Raw genomic sequence first — 16,149 nt, 5'->3', positions numbered from 1 at the left:
CCGCTGCATGTCACAGTCATGTACAATAATAATCAGAGATGGAGTTTTTACCCTGACTACGTGATCTATAAAACTATGATGCTAGACATGCTATCTATAAAAGACACTGACATTTTAACTTGCCAGCATCATGTGTACTGTTAGTTTGTTTTGCACTGAAAAAAGAGAAAAATATTAACGTCCAGTAAAACTTGTAATGATGTTGTGAATGAATTGCCTGAATTCATGGCTTTTAACACCATTTAATTTCTGTTTTTTATCTGGTTTGAACGTTGAAAATCCTGCCACTTGGCTCTGTGGCCTCTGCCACCATTATGGTTTTTGCTATACTGGTCCACTTGATAGTCATATTTGATGATGATTTTACTTTATTTTGAGTCATTAGAATCAGAACGGGGGTCAGGAAAGAAGAAAAAAGATAAGCTGGGGAGAAAGTTAACAGAAGAAGAGGGAAAAATAGAGAAGAAGAGAAATAGATGGAGAGGAAGAGAGAAAAAATACTGAAAATCTATTTCATCATCTGCTGAAAAACACAAGGAAAAACCAACACAGTGGGGAACCCACAGCAACAACCAATAATATGCAGTAAGTAGGCTAGTAAGTAGTAGTAAATAATAGATATTAAATGTTACTGAGCAGTAAATGGGCCCAGAGGGCCGAGACCTGAGGGCACCCCACCCGCAGCACAGGCCCAACAGAGCCAGGGGGCCGGGCCCCACCGAGCAGCCGCCCAGAGTGAGCCACTAAACACAGAGAACCACTAATGCACTGTGGGTGGGGGCACCAGCTACTGGCAGGAAGTGTGGTGGGGGGAAATAATACGTGACTATTTTTATGTGGAGTGGAATTAAACTGCCATAGAATATGCTTGTGGTGGATTTGACTCAACACAAGCGTATTGTCAAAGTGTTCTTTGGCATGCATCGAGACAGTTTCTCAGATACTGAAGTGACTTGAGCAGAGCCAGTTAAAGCCTACTGTGCTTGAGTGGGCAGCTCAAGTTTCCACGTGGAAGGTTTAGTGAGACAAAGACAGGAAGTTAAAGCTGCTGACTAATAATCTGCAGGTTCCTGATTTGAGTCTCTGTTAAGAGGATGGTGTCTCTGAGATAATTGCTTTTGTGCATCGATAAATAAACAGGGAAATAAATGAATAGAAAAAAGCATCCGAGCGGATGTGCACCGATGGTGTGCCCACTGGTCTTAAAGTGCCTTTGCGCCCCTTACCATTTATGGAGGTCCCATTTGGGCACATTGGCTTGGACCTATAGTGTACATGGATATTGCTTTGTATTAGTTCTGGTATATTATACAACACAATAACATGATGCAGTGCTGCTGTGCACCATTTCTGCAAAGAGTGTGGTGCAAGCAAGGAAGATAAGATAACTCTTGCACAGTCATACCTAGTACAATAATACAACAAAATTGGAAACTGTCCCACCATAACACAATCATTTAGATACAATATTGGACTTTGTTTACATGTAACTGCACAAATAGAATTTAGAAATGTAATTATTGACAAGAGTGAACAACCACTTATAATGTAATCTACAGCTGTGACCAAACAGCTAGATAGAGAATCAGAAGTGTTGTGTTTTCTACAAAGTTTGCTGTTTCAGTGAGAGTCATATGTCATATCATTTCAAACAGTGGCGATCCAGAAATGTTGTACAAACGAGTAAGACTAACTATAGACTTTAGCCAAAGTTGTTAAGTTAGCTAAAGAGTTGGGATTGTGTGTAAGGCATAAATAAACCTAAAATGCAATGTTTTGGACGTTCTTTGGCACATTTCCCTACTGTAGGGGTCTCTGCAAGCATACGGGGCTCTGAGAGGGAACAAGATGACAACGAGGAATTCTACTGGAAATAGGGTTGCCAACTTCCTGAAAAATAAATAAGGGACACCTCGTGGCCAGGGCCAGGCGACCCAGTTGTCTTCACCCTTCCCAGTGTGGTGAATTTTCTAGCTCTTTTTTTTAACCATTTGACTTGAAGTTGATTTAAGTAGATATGTTCTACTTAAATCCTATTCTATTCTTTGTGATATGAACACATGTGAAACAAATGATCATTTAGCCATTTATTTTTAGCTCAAAATGACAACATTAACACAGTAAAACAGGTCTCTTTCTTAAACAGAAGCCTGTCCTGCTTAACTTTTGAGAATATAAGTAAATCTTTCTTTAAAAGAACTCTGTCCTGCTTAACTTAAAATAATAGAAAACAATAGAAAGAAAAATATTCTTCTAACAGTGCACATTTAGTGCATTTAGTACAATTGGCTTCAGCTGAGGTATTATTTCAGCTTTTCTAATGCTAATCAGCTGCTCCTGTTTGTAAACCCGCCTGTTCCCATGATTACGCATCATAACTCATCATCATTATTCATCTATGTATTACTTTTATGTATTAGTCATCTATTTGTTGTAATCATCTATCCTTGCAGTTGTTTCTTACACAAAATAAGTTATATTATCACACTTCTGGCCACATAGCGCTGATATTAACTGCACATGCCCATATTAACTTTTTCCAGCCAGGTGTTTTCCTTTTCCCATTCTTCCCTTTCTCTGAGGGGAACAAACATTGCTGCTCTAATGCTGGGCTCACACTGTGCGGTTTTAGGCCCATTTTGAGCCGATTTTTGAGTCGTGCGACCGTTTTGGTGATCGGACCGTTTTTTGGCCTTCGTCGTGCGTCGTGTAGTATACGTGGGGTAACGAGAAGCGATTAACACCTCGAGCAGCTCCCGATCATCAATCGCTCGTGAGCCGCTCACACTGCTCACGCGCAAACACGTAAACGTCGGTGAAAAAGACGGAGCAGCACGGCTGTGCAGCGTGTGATCCGGACACAAGCGATGGAGGCACAACTTGTAGAACTTTGGAAAGCTCATCCGAGCCTTTTCGATGTGGCCTCACAAAATTATCACGACCACAACAACCGTGAAAATAGTTGGATTTACACTGTTGCTCAATCACAGCTGCCTGATCATGTTTTTCATTAGCAATTTAGCAAAGTTGATGGTGGTGGTGTGTCTGTGTGAGTGAAAGACAGAGAGCGACAGATTTTCTGCTATAACCTTCATTTTATGGAGGCACAGTGTGAGCACTCAGGTCGCATCAGAGCATCGGGCCGTATAGTGTGAGACCTGCATCGTGACCTACCAACTTCTAACCCCTGCGAGTCAATCGTGCAGTTTGAGCAGGAGCTGAATAACGTGACTGAAAAAAAAAATCGCACACTGTTTGCCCAGCATAAAGCTCAATACGGGACGTGTACTTTTGTTTCTAAATACGGGACAATTCCGTATTTTAAGGGACGGTTGGCAACCCTAACTGGAAACAGTCGATCATGTCTGTTAAAGCTGAATTCAGGGCAAACTAAGCTAAATTAGTGTTTTTAGCTAACAGCTACAATAAGCATAAAAGTTACTGTTGGGCTGTTATTTGTTAACAGGGGCGATTTTAGCCCATTTTGGGCTGCAGCAGCATAAAATCCTCAGCAGGCTGGGTAAGCTTGCGTGAGCTCTCTGTGGAGGCTGTTGCAGCTGAGATGGCTCACCCGAGCGGTGCAAACTTAGTTACCTTCAAGGCTCCAGAGTCAGCTGAGGTCAGCAGCTCAGCCTCTGGGGAGGTTACAATCCCTGGAACAGCCAGGTCTCTACAACCAGAAACAGTCTTTGCATGTGCAGCTTCAGAACCAGACTTGAAGTTCCAGTTAGTGTCCGATGTCCCAGAAACACTCAGGTGCTCACTGAGCAATCTCTTGAGGCCAACACTCAGAAAATCAAACAGTCTTTGAGCCTTTGTGGGAACATTTATCGTCTGTGCTGGAAAGGTGGAAACATCTGGGAGATGCAGCCTTAACACACTGGGCTTCACAAGTCCTTGGAGGCAGCTCACTAAACTCAGGGATGCAGACAAAATCAGCACTTGCAGGAACACAATGTGCCCTCTCACAATGAGCTTGGAAGCATAAACTGAGTTTTCCTCACTGACTGTTTCAGACAGGATTGTGGGAGCAACACAAAAAGCAGCTTCAGCTGGAAACACACAGTTTAGTGTCTTTGCTGCTCGCTTTAAGTCACAATAAACAGGAAATTCATTGTGTCTCATGTCAGAATCACTCATATACAGGAAAGGAAGAGGCGGAGCTTATTTCCTGCAGGGAGAGGTTAGCAGTCTGTGTCTTTCTCATTTCTGACTCCTAAAGAGCTGAAAAACACAGGCTGTTATTGGCTGGCTGACACTGGGATTAATGTCCTTGAAGCCAGCAGTCTTTAATGTCCAGGTTCAGAACGGGCAGGTGAAAAACAGTCCTTTATGTCCTCTGATGTTCAATAAACTGTCCTGATTACTGAGGGAGCAGAGAAAGTGTCTCCATCACTCACCACAGCTGGATGCTCTGAAATCCTGGAATCCAGCTGTGGAGAGGAGCGCCGGCGGCGTGGACGCAGTTTAGTAATCAGGGAACGGGAGGCAGGAGGGAAACACAGCTGGGACCAATTACACACACGAGACAGGAAACAGTAACACAGGACTGTCAAAGTAAAACAGGAAATATAACACAGAGTCCAAAGTAAGGAGACGTGGGACACAGTGAAGACACAGAAACAGAAACCAGAACTATAATCACAAAACAAACTCAGAAACATAAAGAGTGAATCAGCTGATTCAGTGTTTGTGACAAAAACATGGATCCTGGTTAATAACTTTTATTTGTTTGTTTCTGTATTATTTTGTGTATCGTTCTTATGAGCTGTTGTTTTGTCAGTGAAATATTATTTCATTGTTTTAAGCTTTTTGTTGACTTTGAAGTGCTTAAGTTGATATTTTTGAACATTTAATTTGTTCGATTATTGTCGAGTCGATAAAACTGTCAAACGCACAGCTGCTTCCAGCACGGCCGGAGGAGAGGTGGCCGAGCAGACGCACAACACACACAGCTCACAGGTTTGCATTTCTAGATATTGCAGATGTTGCAGAAATTGAGAGTAAAGAACTCAGAGATCCAGCGCTGTCTCCTGCCCCTTATTTATACACCACAACACAACGACAGGCGTAACTCACACAAACGGGTAACATGAGGCTCAGATGCTTTGGACGTGTTCACATATACTGGACACAGAATGATGAAGATGGAGCTGCAGGAAGGAGGAAAAGAGGAAAAACACAGAAAAGATTCACAGATGTGGTGAAAAAGGACACGACAGCTTCTGTTTGTTAGTTTGGTTTTTCTTTATTTGGTAAAGATTCAGAAATAAAGAGAAGATCACATGTTTGAATATTATATTAACGTTCTGTAATTACAACAAGTTGTAAAATCTTTCCAGAGTGAGACAGAGACTGTGCAGAGACTGTAGAAGGACAGAGCAGCAGCAGAGCAGTCCAGATACACTGATGATCCTCTGTCAGATCCAGAGGGACACACAGGGCTGATGCTGGACTCTACATTGTGTCTGACAGTGGAGCTGTTCTCAGAGCAGTTCACTCTGCAGCACTGACAGTCATCTGCACTTCATTCCTCTGTCAGTCACTGCTGGATGAAGCTCTCCTCTCCACCTCCCAGTAACATGGCCCAGTCAGAGCGTCTCTACTAGAGATGGCACGATACCACTTTTTTATGTCCGATACCGATACCGATATCATAAATTTGGATATCTGCCGATACCGATATGAATCCAATATAGTGTTTTTTAATCAACAAAACTGTTTTTTAAATATCTTGCTGCATTTTGTATAAGTTCATACTCAAGTTTAAAACAACAACTACACTAAAGCTATTCTGTTATACCTGTATACATAAAAAATATTTCATAGTTCAGCAACACTGATCAATCTAATAAACATAAACCTACACCATCCTCCCTATTCTGGTATTTTAAAGAGTACTTAGCGTAAATATTAAGCAACCTAAATAATAGGGTTCCAACTCCCAGCAACAACAAAAATAAATAAATAAAAAATAGGGAACCACCCCTCACGCGCCACCTCATGATGCTTAATCAACGTAATCAACCTTAATTTGATGCAGTGTGAAAAAAAATGCACAGAAATCAATTATTTTTCAAGAAATATTAAATAGATTCAACATCTTTCTTCAACAAAATTGCAGACTGCACAGATGGTACCTTCCCAAAGGAAAAAGTACTATAGCTTACTAGGGTATATATATTAGACTTAATAGTCACTATATACAGTAATTGACTTCTATTCATTTTACATCAAATTAAAACTTTGGCTGTCAGATAATTATTTATTAAAAGCTAGACATTTTAAATGAGAATAAGAAAGAAAAGTATGTCTTTGTGCCCCCTTTTCCCTGTTAATGCCCTATCGGCCCCCCTGGCTAAACTTTGCTAGATCCGCCCCTGCACAGTTACCAGCATCAGCTGTAGAAAAAGATCCTGGTGTAGAAAGTAATATTAAATAAATTGTAACAACAGCTGATCAAGCTTAAACATGCTGCTGTTGTTCAGCCGCTGGTTTCCTCTTTCTGGTGCAAAGTGGACCAAAAACAAACAAGAGAGACGGACTCGCGACAGAAAAGCCGATCAGCTGATCGTTAAGCAGTTTCATGATTGAAGTAGCAGCGAGAGCGAGAGGCAGTCGCTTGTTAAGCTTAACGCAGGAATGCTTTACAAACATTCAGAGATGGACTTACACACTTGCTTTACTTCTCTCGGGGATAACTTTGTCGGAGATGAAATGCCGGGTTGCTAGCGAAGCTCCAAATGCTATCCAGACCACCGACAGGTCCCGCATGCCACAGCTGCTCTATCACGTGATGCATACTGCTCCGAGTGCTAACGTTCTGAGGTGAGTTACGGGGTGTTGCAAGTTTTGTGAGGTGCTTTCATGATATTTAATGGATCGGATTACATTTTTTATTTTTCTCCGATATCCGATCCAGTAATTTAGGTCAGTATCAGACCGATACCGATACGTAATATCGGATCGGTCCATCTCTAGTCTCTACACACAAGCTGCTGCTGCTTCAACCTCTCTGGATCATCAGGACACAGCTGCTCCTCTCTCAGCACACACACCGTCCTGTTTACCAGCATGGCCTCCACCTGCAGAGAGAAGGAGGAAGAGCAGAGGAGATAAACGAGTGTTTCCAGAGACTCTTCATCAGCTGTCAGTCAGTGATGCAGCACATCCAGTATAAAGAGCAGCAGGGACGTCAGTGCTGGGACTGTACTAGGACTCATTGTTGCTTCACTTTTTCTAATCTTTGGATTTTTATTGAAGTTGCTGAAAATGTTTTTCCCTCCTAGTTTGAGTTTGGACTTTCATTCATTAGAAGAACCTTGGTGTGTCCACTCTGAGCTCTGTAGGAACCCCAACAACAAGCCCAACAATCCAGATGGACGGTTCCAGCTGTTAACTGGAGGAATTCCATCCAAACATCTGCTCTCACTAAATTCTTCCTCACCTACAGACTGTGTTCTTCACTGCTTTAAACTTGGAAATCAATGCAGTCATTGGTCTGCGTGCTGCTTTGTTCAGAGAGCTGATTGGCTGTTGACAGTGTTTGATCAGAGCGTGTCAGCCGTTACTATGGTGACCATAAAGGTGAGAAACAGGAAGTGTTTGTGTCCAATCCTGAAGCCTGTCACCGTTCTCCTCTCACAGCTTCACTGAGAAGCTGCAGCTTTACAGGAAACACTGGATCTTTGTTTCATACTGACTGTGTTTAGTACAATGCTGCTGACAGCACCACCCACTCACTCCATCACTCTACCGACCTCAGAGTCTTCAGTCTGTAGTCTGGACTCTTCTTAAGATCAGACAGCTGCTTCACATCTGGATCCTTCAGGTTGTAGTTGTCGCTCAGGTCCAGCACCCTCAGATGGGAGGGGTTGGACTTCAGTGCTGCTGCCAGATAATCACAGCTGATCTCTGACAAACCACAGCTCCTCAATCTGTATAAAGAATGAAAGATGTAAGTTTATTAGACAAAGTGCTTGAAATCATTCAGTGTTTCATCATCTGTTCAGAGCTGAAGAAGGTTCAGAATGTAGAAGTTTAGAAAATGGAAACTCCAAACAGCTGAAGCCAACAGGAAGCAGCTTCAAACAGGAAACTGTGCAGAGTTTCAGATTATATGTCCTGATGCAGCCAGTTGGATTTTGGAGATTTGAATCTCTGTTCTGTGACTAAGTCCTTGAATCATTTCTTCCAGTTGGTCCAACAAGACAGACTAAGTATTGGACATGTGTTGTGGCTCCATCAGGGGAGCTTCTAAATGTGATGTGATGGACCCTCTGGGTCTGTCAGGTCACAGCACTGAAGAGAGCTCAAACTGGGCACACAGCTGTTCCAGTCTGGACCAAAGACTCTATACTGGGACTGAGGGACTGCTTTGACTGCACCCACTGGGACTTTTTAAAGGCCCATGTTCTCACTTAGATCATCGATTTCTACTGACATTTCTTTCTGGGAAAAATGGGGATTACTTTGGAAACAGGAAGTATTTTCCCCAATAAGCAGCCCTGGATTAGTAAATCACTCCAACATGTTCTCAGGCAGAAGAAGCTGTCTTGTTATGAGGGAGAGAAGAAAAAGATTGAGGCACAGAAACCTGTTGAAAGAGAGATAAAGCAGCTAAAATCAGGTGTAAAAGTAAAGCAGAGGATGAGCTGAATAAAGGACACTCAAGGCTGGCTTGGAAAGGAATGAAGTCCATGGTGGGGATGCAGAACAAGGAGCAAAGATGAATGTGATGCTGAATCAGCAGAAGACTTGGACTCATTTGATTCCAGCTTTGATATCATTGATTTCAATGAAGAGCTTTGTGATTGTAGCAAAGGGCTGGTAGCTCTGAGAGTCCCACTGATGAGGTGTTTGTGTGGAAATCTCTTAGTGGGACCAAAGAGAGAAAAAGCCCTGGTCCTGATGCTGTGGGAGGGAAATGATTGAAGTGTGCTGTGAGGAACTGACTGGGAGATTTTCACACATTTTCCAGTCCTCCTTGGAACAACAGGAAGTTCCCAGCATATGGAAACAAAGGTTAAGTGTCCTATGGCACTCAGTGATGATGGTGCTGTGGCCCCACCACCTCCACCTCTTTTTAAAGGAACTAACTGTAATCTGAAGCTTCAAATGGAACTAAGACTTCCTCCACTAGGTGGCAGTGTCTGATGAGAAAGTGTTAGTGGAGCTGGCCTGGAGTCAGAAACAGGAAGATGCAGGATTTGGGCTGAAATGGGCAAAAGTGGTTAGCACTAGTGCCTTAGAGCAAGAAGGTTGTAGGTTGAAGCTTGTTGGTCAGCTGGGCCTTTCTGTGGAGGTTGGATGTTCTCCCACAGTCCAATGAAATGCTGCTTAGGTTCATTGGTGCTTCTACATTGGCTGTAGGTGTGGATGTGAGGGAGTGCTTCTCTGTCGCTCTCTGTTGGCCCTGTGATGGACTGCTCACCTGTGCAGGTGGACCACGCCTCTTGCCCTATGACAGCTAGGGCACAGGCTGCAGCCCTGTGAGCCTAAGCTGAATAAACAGTTAGCAAAAATGATCCATAGATGGCCTGAAATCCCCCAGTTAGCAGTTTGGTAGATAGCTATGACATGCTAATCCCATCCAGCAGCTGTATTCTACCTGTAAGCTGATCCCTGCTGAGCCAAAGCACTTTTTCATATACAAATTACAACCTTTAATAGAAACCTATTGGTCAGCATCTTATTAGCCTGCTGTTAGCTTCATTCCACAGAAAACTGAGAGAAACTAACAGAGTTGATAAAGAATAAAGAGAAATGTGCTGATTTAAAGCCTTTGAAGTGCTTCAGATGATCTCTGTCCACTTCTGTCCACTCATTCATTCATGTAAGCTTTCTAATGCAGCTTTGATCTTCACAGTCTGCTTGATGAAACTCATTCTAACCCTGAATGTCAGAGTGTTCCTCCTTCTCTTTCCCATCATTCATGCTGGCAGTGGAGGAGATTTGGATGTTGGACTGTGTTTTGGATGATGTGTGTATGTTTGTGTTGGACTGCTGTCTGTAAAGCAAACGCACATTTTGCTTTGGATTTCAGTGTCAGACAGACTTTAAGGTGCAATGAAGAGTTTGAGAGTTTCACAGTGAATTTTCCAGTGGAGGATTTTTCTTCTTCTTTGAAGGTTTGAAATGTGAACATTGTTCTGCTGCAGTCAATGGACTAAACCAGAGAAGAAGAAAACAGACTTTACCATGAAGATCCTCAGTGTGGATCAGTATAATATCAGCCTGATGTCTGCAGTTTAGTGTCAGCACAACTTTCACATCATATTCATCTCAGCACAACTAAAACATGCTGACTGACCCCAGAGTTTCAAGTTTACATCCTGGACTCTCCAGGAAACCACACAGATGCTTCACTCCTGGATCCTGCAGCTTGTTGTTGAAGCTCAGGTCCAGCTGTCTCAGATGGGAGGGGTTGGACTTCAGTGCTGCTGCCAGATAATCACAGCTGATCTCTGACAAACCACAGTTCCACAATCTGTATAAAGAATGAAAGATGTAAGTTTATTAGACAAAGTGCTTGAAATCATTCAGTGTTTCATCATCTGTTCAGAGCTGAAGAAGGTTCAGAATGTAGAAGTTTAGAAAATGGAAACTCCAAACAGCTGAAGCCAACAGGAAGCAGCTTCAAACAAACACAACAAGAGAAAAAACTCTGAATGTTTCACATTAAAGTCGTACATTTCTCATAAAAACAGGACAAAGACTTGAAAAAGTCGTGTTTTTCCTTCCAGGAACCACATGGCTTCACTTTTAAAGGTGAAGTGTGACAGAAATGGACATATTTGAAGTCCAACACCTTTTTCCAGTCACATTATTAAAGCAGACAAACTACAAGCTCATTTTCATTCCAACAAGTCATCTTCTGACCTGGACTAACAACACTGGTCTCTATGTGCAGCTGGCTGTGAGACCAGTGCTCAGGGAGCGTCTACAAAGTGCAACACTGAAAGAACATCACACACTCATTTGCTTCCAGCACTTTCACACAAACATCTACTGTCATTATTGTCACCAAACTCTGTGGATCCTTTATTGCAAATTCAAATGGGATCAAATGGTCAGACAAAAGAGGCTTATGAGGAAATATGATGAAATGTTGTGTATTAGCAGCAACTTATTGAATCTTTTTCCTCAGAAACCAAACAAAATGATTGACAAACATGTTTTTACAAACTCAGTGTTGGACTTGGATCAGCAGGATAAGCTGATGTTTAAAGGCATTTGAGTCTCGCTGTATGAGAGTCCAGTTATTACTCAATATTTATGGATGATGTTCTTTCAGTGTTGCACTTTGTAGACGCTCCCTGAGCCTCACAGCCAGCTGCACATGGACCAGCTGACATTACCCAGCATTAGAGGCGGCTGTAAAAAATTCATGTTCCCATTTAAATGGTTTTAATTTGAATAAAACGATGTTGATTCATTCAATCCTGAATCGATGTTTAATATAAATGTATTTTGCCAGAATCTCAGGTTAAAGCTCACAAACTATTTCAACAAGCAGCAAACAGATAAAACAGTAAATGAGAGCAGCTAAACACACAAAGATGGAAACACAGAGCGTGGATCGTTCACTCGACGGCACGTACACGGACACGCCGTCGGGGCTGAAAGTGGACAGCTCACAGATCCTGAAGCTGCAGGTTTCATCTGTCTCCAACCAAAACTGAGTGAAGCAGCAGCAAAAGAAGATCCAAACTCTGCTTCACGTTTGATAAACATGCTCATGAATTCTCTCTGACTTTGGCTGTTCCTGCCTGCACAGCTCTCTCTCTCTCAGTGTACTCCAAGAACAGCTTCAAACATCTGTTTCTGCATCATTCACTGTTTATTAGCCACCAGTCTGCTGTTGTGTTCAGTGCTGTCGGCCTCTGACAGTAAAGCCTCATTTCTGCTGTTCCATGGAAACTTTTTAAAATGATGACAGATTACAAACTCTCAGCTGTGTCTGTAATCAAACCTCTGTAACTTTGCTTCACTTCAGCAGCATCAGCTCATGTTCACATGTTGCTTCATGGTTTGCTTCAGTTTTTGATCGACTGCAGAATATTTTGAAGGTTATCTGCTATAAAAAGCCAGAAGAGGAAAATCTGCTTCATGTGTTTCTGTTTGATCCTCAGTGACTTTGACACAAAGGCCTCTGCTGTGATGATCACACCTCTGATCAAGTCTCACAGTGTCACAACTGATAAATAATCAGAGTTAGAATATTTCTGACTGTCTGCTGTGTGCCGTGACCTTTGACCTGCTAAAGACAGTCAGCTGTGGATTATTCATTGTTGTGTCTGATACTTAGAACTGTGAGGAAGAAGCTACACAGTTAATCAGGGTCCCCTCTCTCTGAATCAGGAAAGGTGGGCAGGCCGCGTGTGGGCCGCGGGCCATACGTTGAGTATCACTGTTTGAAATGCGAACATTGTTCTGCTGCAGTCAATGGACTAAACCAGAGAAGAAGAAAACAGACTTTACCATGAAGATCCTCAGTGTGGATCAGTATAATATCAGCCTGATGTCTGCAGTTTAGTGTCAGCACAACTTTCACATCATATTCATCTCAGCACAACTAAAACATGCTGACTGACCTCAGAGTTTCAAGTTTACATCCTGGACTCTCCAGGAAACCACACAGATGCTTCACTCCTGGATCCTTCAGGTTGTAGTTGGAGCTCAGGTCCAGCTGTCTCAGATGGGAGGGGTTGGACTTCAGTGCTGCTGCCAGATAATCACAGCTGATCTCTGACAAACCACAGCTCCACAATCTGTATAAAGAATGAAAGATGTAAGTTTATTAGACAAAGTGCTTGAAATCATTCAGTGTTTCATCATCTGTTCAGAGCTGAAGAAGGTTCAGAATGTAGAAGTTTAGAAAATGGAAACTCCAAACAGCTGAAGCCAACAGGAAGCAGCTTCAAACAAACACAACAAGAGAAAAAACTCTGAATGTTTCACATTAAAGTCGTACATTTCTCATAAAAACAGGACGAAGACTTGAAAAAGTCGTGTTTTTCCTTCCAGGAACCACATGGCTTCACTTTTAAAGGTGAAGTGTGACAGAAATGGACATATTGAAATCAATGATATCAAAGCTGGAATCAAATGAGTCCAAGTCTTCTGCTGATTCAGCATCACATTCATCTTTGCTCCTTGTTCTGCATCCCCACCATAAATATAAAGGGGCAAAACTCACATTTTCCAAAATCCTCTTTAAGCTTCGACAATAAAGGAAGATAGTTTTATACAAGTCTTTGTGGTTTTCTTGTCACCCAGATGCCCGAGTACTTAAACTTGTTATAGCTGGGTTTAAAAGGGGCTAAAATACACAAAACTCCCCAGTTGTCGTACAGATAGACTTTTCCTCGCTCTTCCCAAAATTCACTTTATATCCAGAAATTGTCCCAAATTCCTTAAGTATGCATTAAGGTGACCTTGAGGCTCTTAAAAGCGCCTATAAATAAAATGTATTATTATTATTATTGTAAGTCTATCCAAAAGTTTGCGGAGGCTGTTCGATGGGTTGGAAATAAATAAAATCCTGTCGTCGGCATAAAGAGAGACTTCATGTTCGATACCCCCTCGATGTTTTCCCTCAACACCAACACATTGTCTCAGAGCAACAGCTAGCGGTTCAATGGCAAAAAGGAGACAGAGGGCATCCCTGTCCTGGGGAGCAGATTATTGTTAGTCTGGACGGCTGTTAGAGGGGAGCAATACAATACTTTCATCCAAGATACAAAATTAAAGCCACATTTTTTAAGCGTATAAAAAAAAATCCCATCTCACCCGATCCAACGCCTTTTCTGTGTCAAGCCAAATGACAGTTTCCAATGTATCACCTTTAACATGGGTATAAATGATATTTAATAGAGCTCTAATGTTCAAAAAAGAGTGCCTAATAAAGCCCGTCTGGTGAAATAATGGAGGACAAATACTTGTGTAAGTGACGGGCCAACACTTGAGCCAGGATCTTGGTGTCTGTGTTGAACAAAGATATTAAACGACATGAACGACAATCTAAATGGTCTTTTTCCTGTTTTACAATTAAACACATCACTGCTTGATGCATTGTTGGAGGCAACGACTGTGAGAGGAAGGATTCTTCAAAAGTTAATTTTAACAGTGAATTCAGTCGGTCAGAAAACTTTATGAAAAAATCAGATGGATACCCGTCGGGGCAGCAGATTTTCCAGACTGCATGCTCCGTACGGCCGTTTCAATTTCAACATTAGAGACAGGTTCCTCCAGACTAGCGATCGCATCTTCTCCCAAGGAGGGAATATCAAACACCTTATTGAAATCATTGTGGATCTCAAGGATAGTTTGGTTGTCTGTAGACCTTATTCCCTGGTCATTGTAGATCTCAAGGATAGTTGGTTAGCTGTTCTTAGTTGTAGCTGGTGAGCTGATAACTCGCCTGTTTTTCCTCCATGTTCATAAGCGTAGCTGCAACTTTGACTCAGCCTGTTTTGTAGATATGAGATTGTATTCAGTTTGTCATTGTAACCGCTGTGTATATAATACAGGCTCAGGAGAGTGGCTGTACACAGTATGTAGTTTAGTCATTTCATCAGCTAACTGAGAGAGGCGCTCGGTCCCTATTTTATTCTGTTTGGCACAAAATGAAATGATTTGGCCTCTCAGATGCTTTTAGAGATTCCCAAATGACTGATGATGACATCTCTGGGGTCTGATTGATAGAAAAAAAATGTCTTTGAGACCTTTTGTAACTGACAAACTCTTCATCTGCTAACAACACTGAGTTGAATCTCCATGGCTGATAGTTGGAGCAGGCATCAGGAATACACATTGAAAAAACAAGAGGAGAAATCACCAGTGTCATGATTCGCTGTGTGGCAGGCAGGAGGAGGACCCAAACGCAAAACTCACAGACACGGGGATGAACTCAAAATCACAGCTTTAATGCTGGAATGGCAGAACATAGGAAATACAAAACTAAACTGGGAAAAGTAAACTAACATACGCAGAGAGACACAGGGAGATCCACACAACATGAGGGAGAACGCGACACAGAACTGAGGGAGACGCAGACATAAATACACAGAGGGTTAATGAGGGAAGTGGGAGCACACGGGGAACACAGGTGACACTGATAATAATCACGGGACATGGCAGGAGTGAACACAACACTGACGGTAGAGGTGAAACAGGAAGTACAGAGGTTCAGACAGGAGGAGAGAGAGCACGGGGAGAACACCAACATAACGGGCAGGGGAGACACGGAATAAACACGAAAGGGGACGAGGGCTCATGAATACACAGAGGGGCACACAGGGGGTGAGAGTCACAAAGGGAAAGCACTCAGGGAACAACACAACAGGGCAACTCAGGAAACAGAGCCTAAACAGGGAACAAAATACAAACATACAAGAAAACTAAGAACACTGGGCCAACATGGCCCAGGACCATGACAACCAGAGTCTTATAATCACATTCTGTAACTAAAGGGAGACGTTTTTCTATACAAATATATGTTTTATGGACATTAGAAAAAAAAGAGTATTGACGTGAAGCAGGATTATGAAATCTCCATACATCAGCCAGCCCATAATTATCAAGAAAGCTCTGAATGACGCATGATGACTTTAGACTAAGTGTACTTTTGTGTGAACTGTGGTCCATAGCAGATAATGAGCAGTTTAGGTCTCCCTCAAAGATGATATTGTGTGATGACATATTGGGGAGCCGCGCAAAGACATTAGTGAAAAATCTGTGATCGTCCCAATTAGAGGCGTAGATATTTGCTAAGATCAAAGGAAAACCATAAACTATGTTTTCTGCACTTAAAATCCTGTAATTTTCTCATAAATCGACAGTGCGCCTTATGGATGAATTCTGGTTGTGCTTACTGACCTCGAACCGATTTTATGTGCTACACGGCGCTCAGAAACCTTTCAAAAGATGTTTTGGTACGACTTTGCTCAGCTACGAGGCCGCACCGCTTGATGGATTGTTGGAGCATTACAGCTACGAGGAGCCTCGCGGAGTGATACGTACTCTGCTTCAACGTAATATTACTGTATTGAGTGTGTATAAGGACCATAAATGGCACCTGTAAGAGACACGGTTACAAAGAGGGTTTCAAACTCCAGGCTGTCAGTCACGCAGTAGAACCTGGGA

General features: G+C 42.3%; 1 protein-coding gene across 1 annotated transcript in view; it reads right to left on the bottom strand.

Moving 5' to 3' along the window:
- LOC147302878 (protein NLRC3-like) overlaps positions 1–16,149 on the bottom strand; it is a 238,239-nt gene that overhangs the window by 35,939 nt on the left and 186,151 nt on the right. The window contains exons 9-10 of the mRNA XM_086284402.1: positions 12,597–12,773; positions 10,313–10,489 (exon numbers count right to left, since the gene is read on the bottom strand). Coding sequence (XP_086140528.1) covers positions 10,313–10,489; positions 12,597–12,773 — 354 coding nt within the window. The remainder of the gene's footprint in view (positions 1–10,312; positions 10,490–12,596; positions 12,774–16,149) is intronic.

This window comes from Aulonocara sp. 'chitande type north' Nkhata Bay, linkage group LG23 (assembly GCF_057382095.1).
Source record: "Aulonocara sp. 'chitande type north' Nkhata Bay isolate Kocher_YH1m ecotype deep benthic linkage group LG23, A_spYH_male_GT1.1, whole genome shotgun sequence".
Lineage (NCBI taxonomy): Eukaryota > Metazoa > Chordata > Actinopteri > Cichliformes > Cichlidae > Aulonocara > Aulonocara sp. 'chitande type north' Nkhata Bay.
Note: the sequence above shows the minus strand (reverse complement) of the source record. Positions and strands in the feature narration are given on the sequence as shown.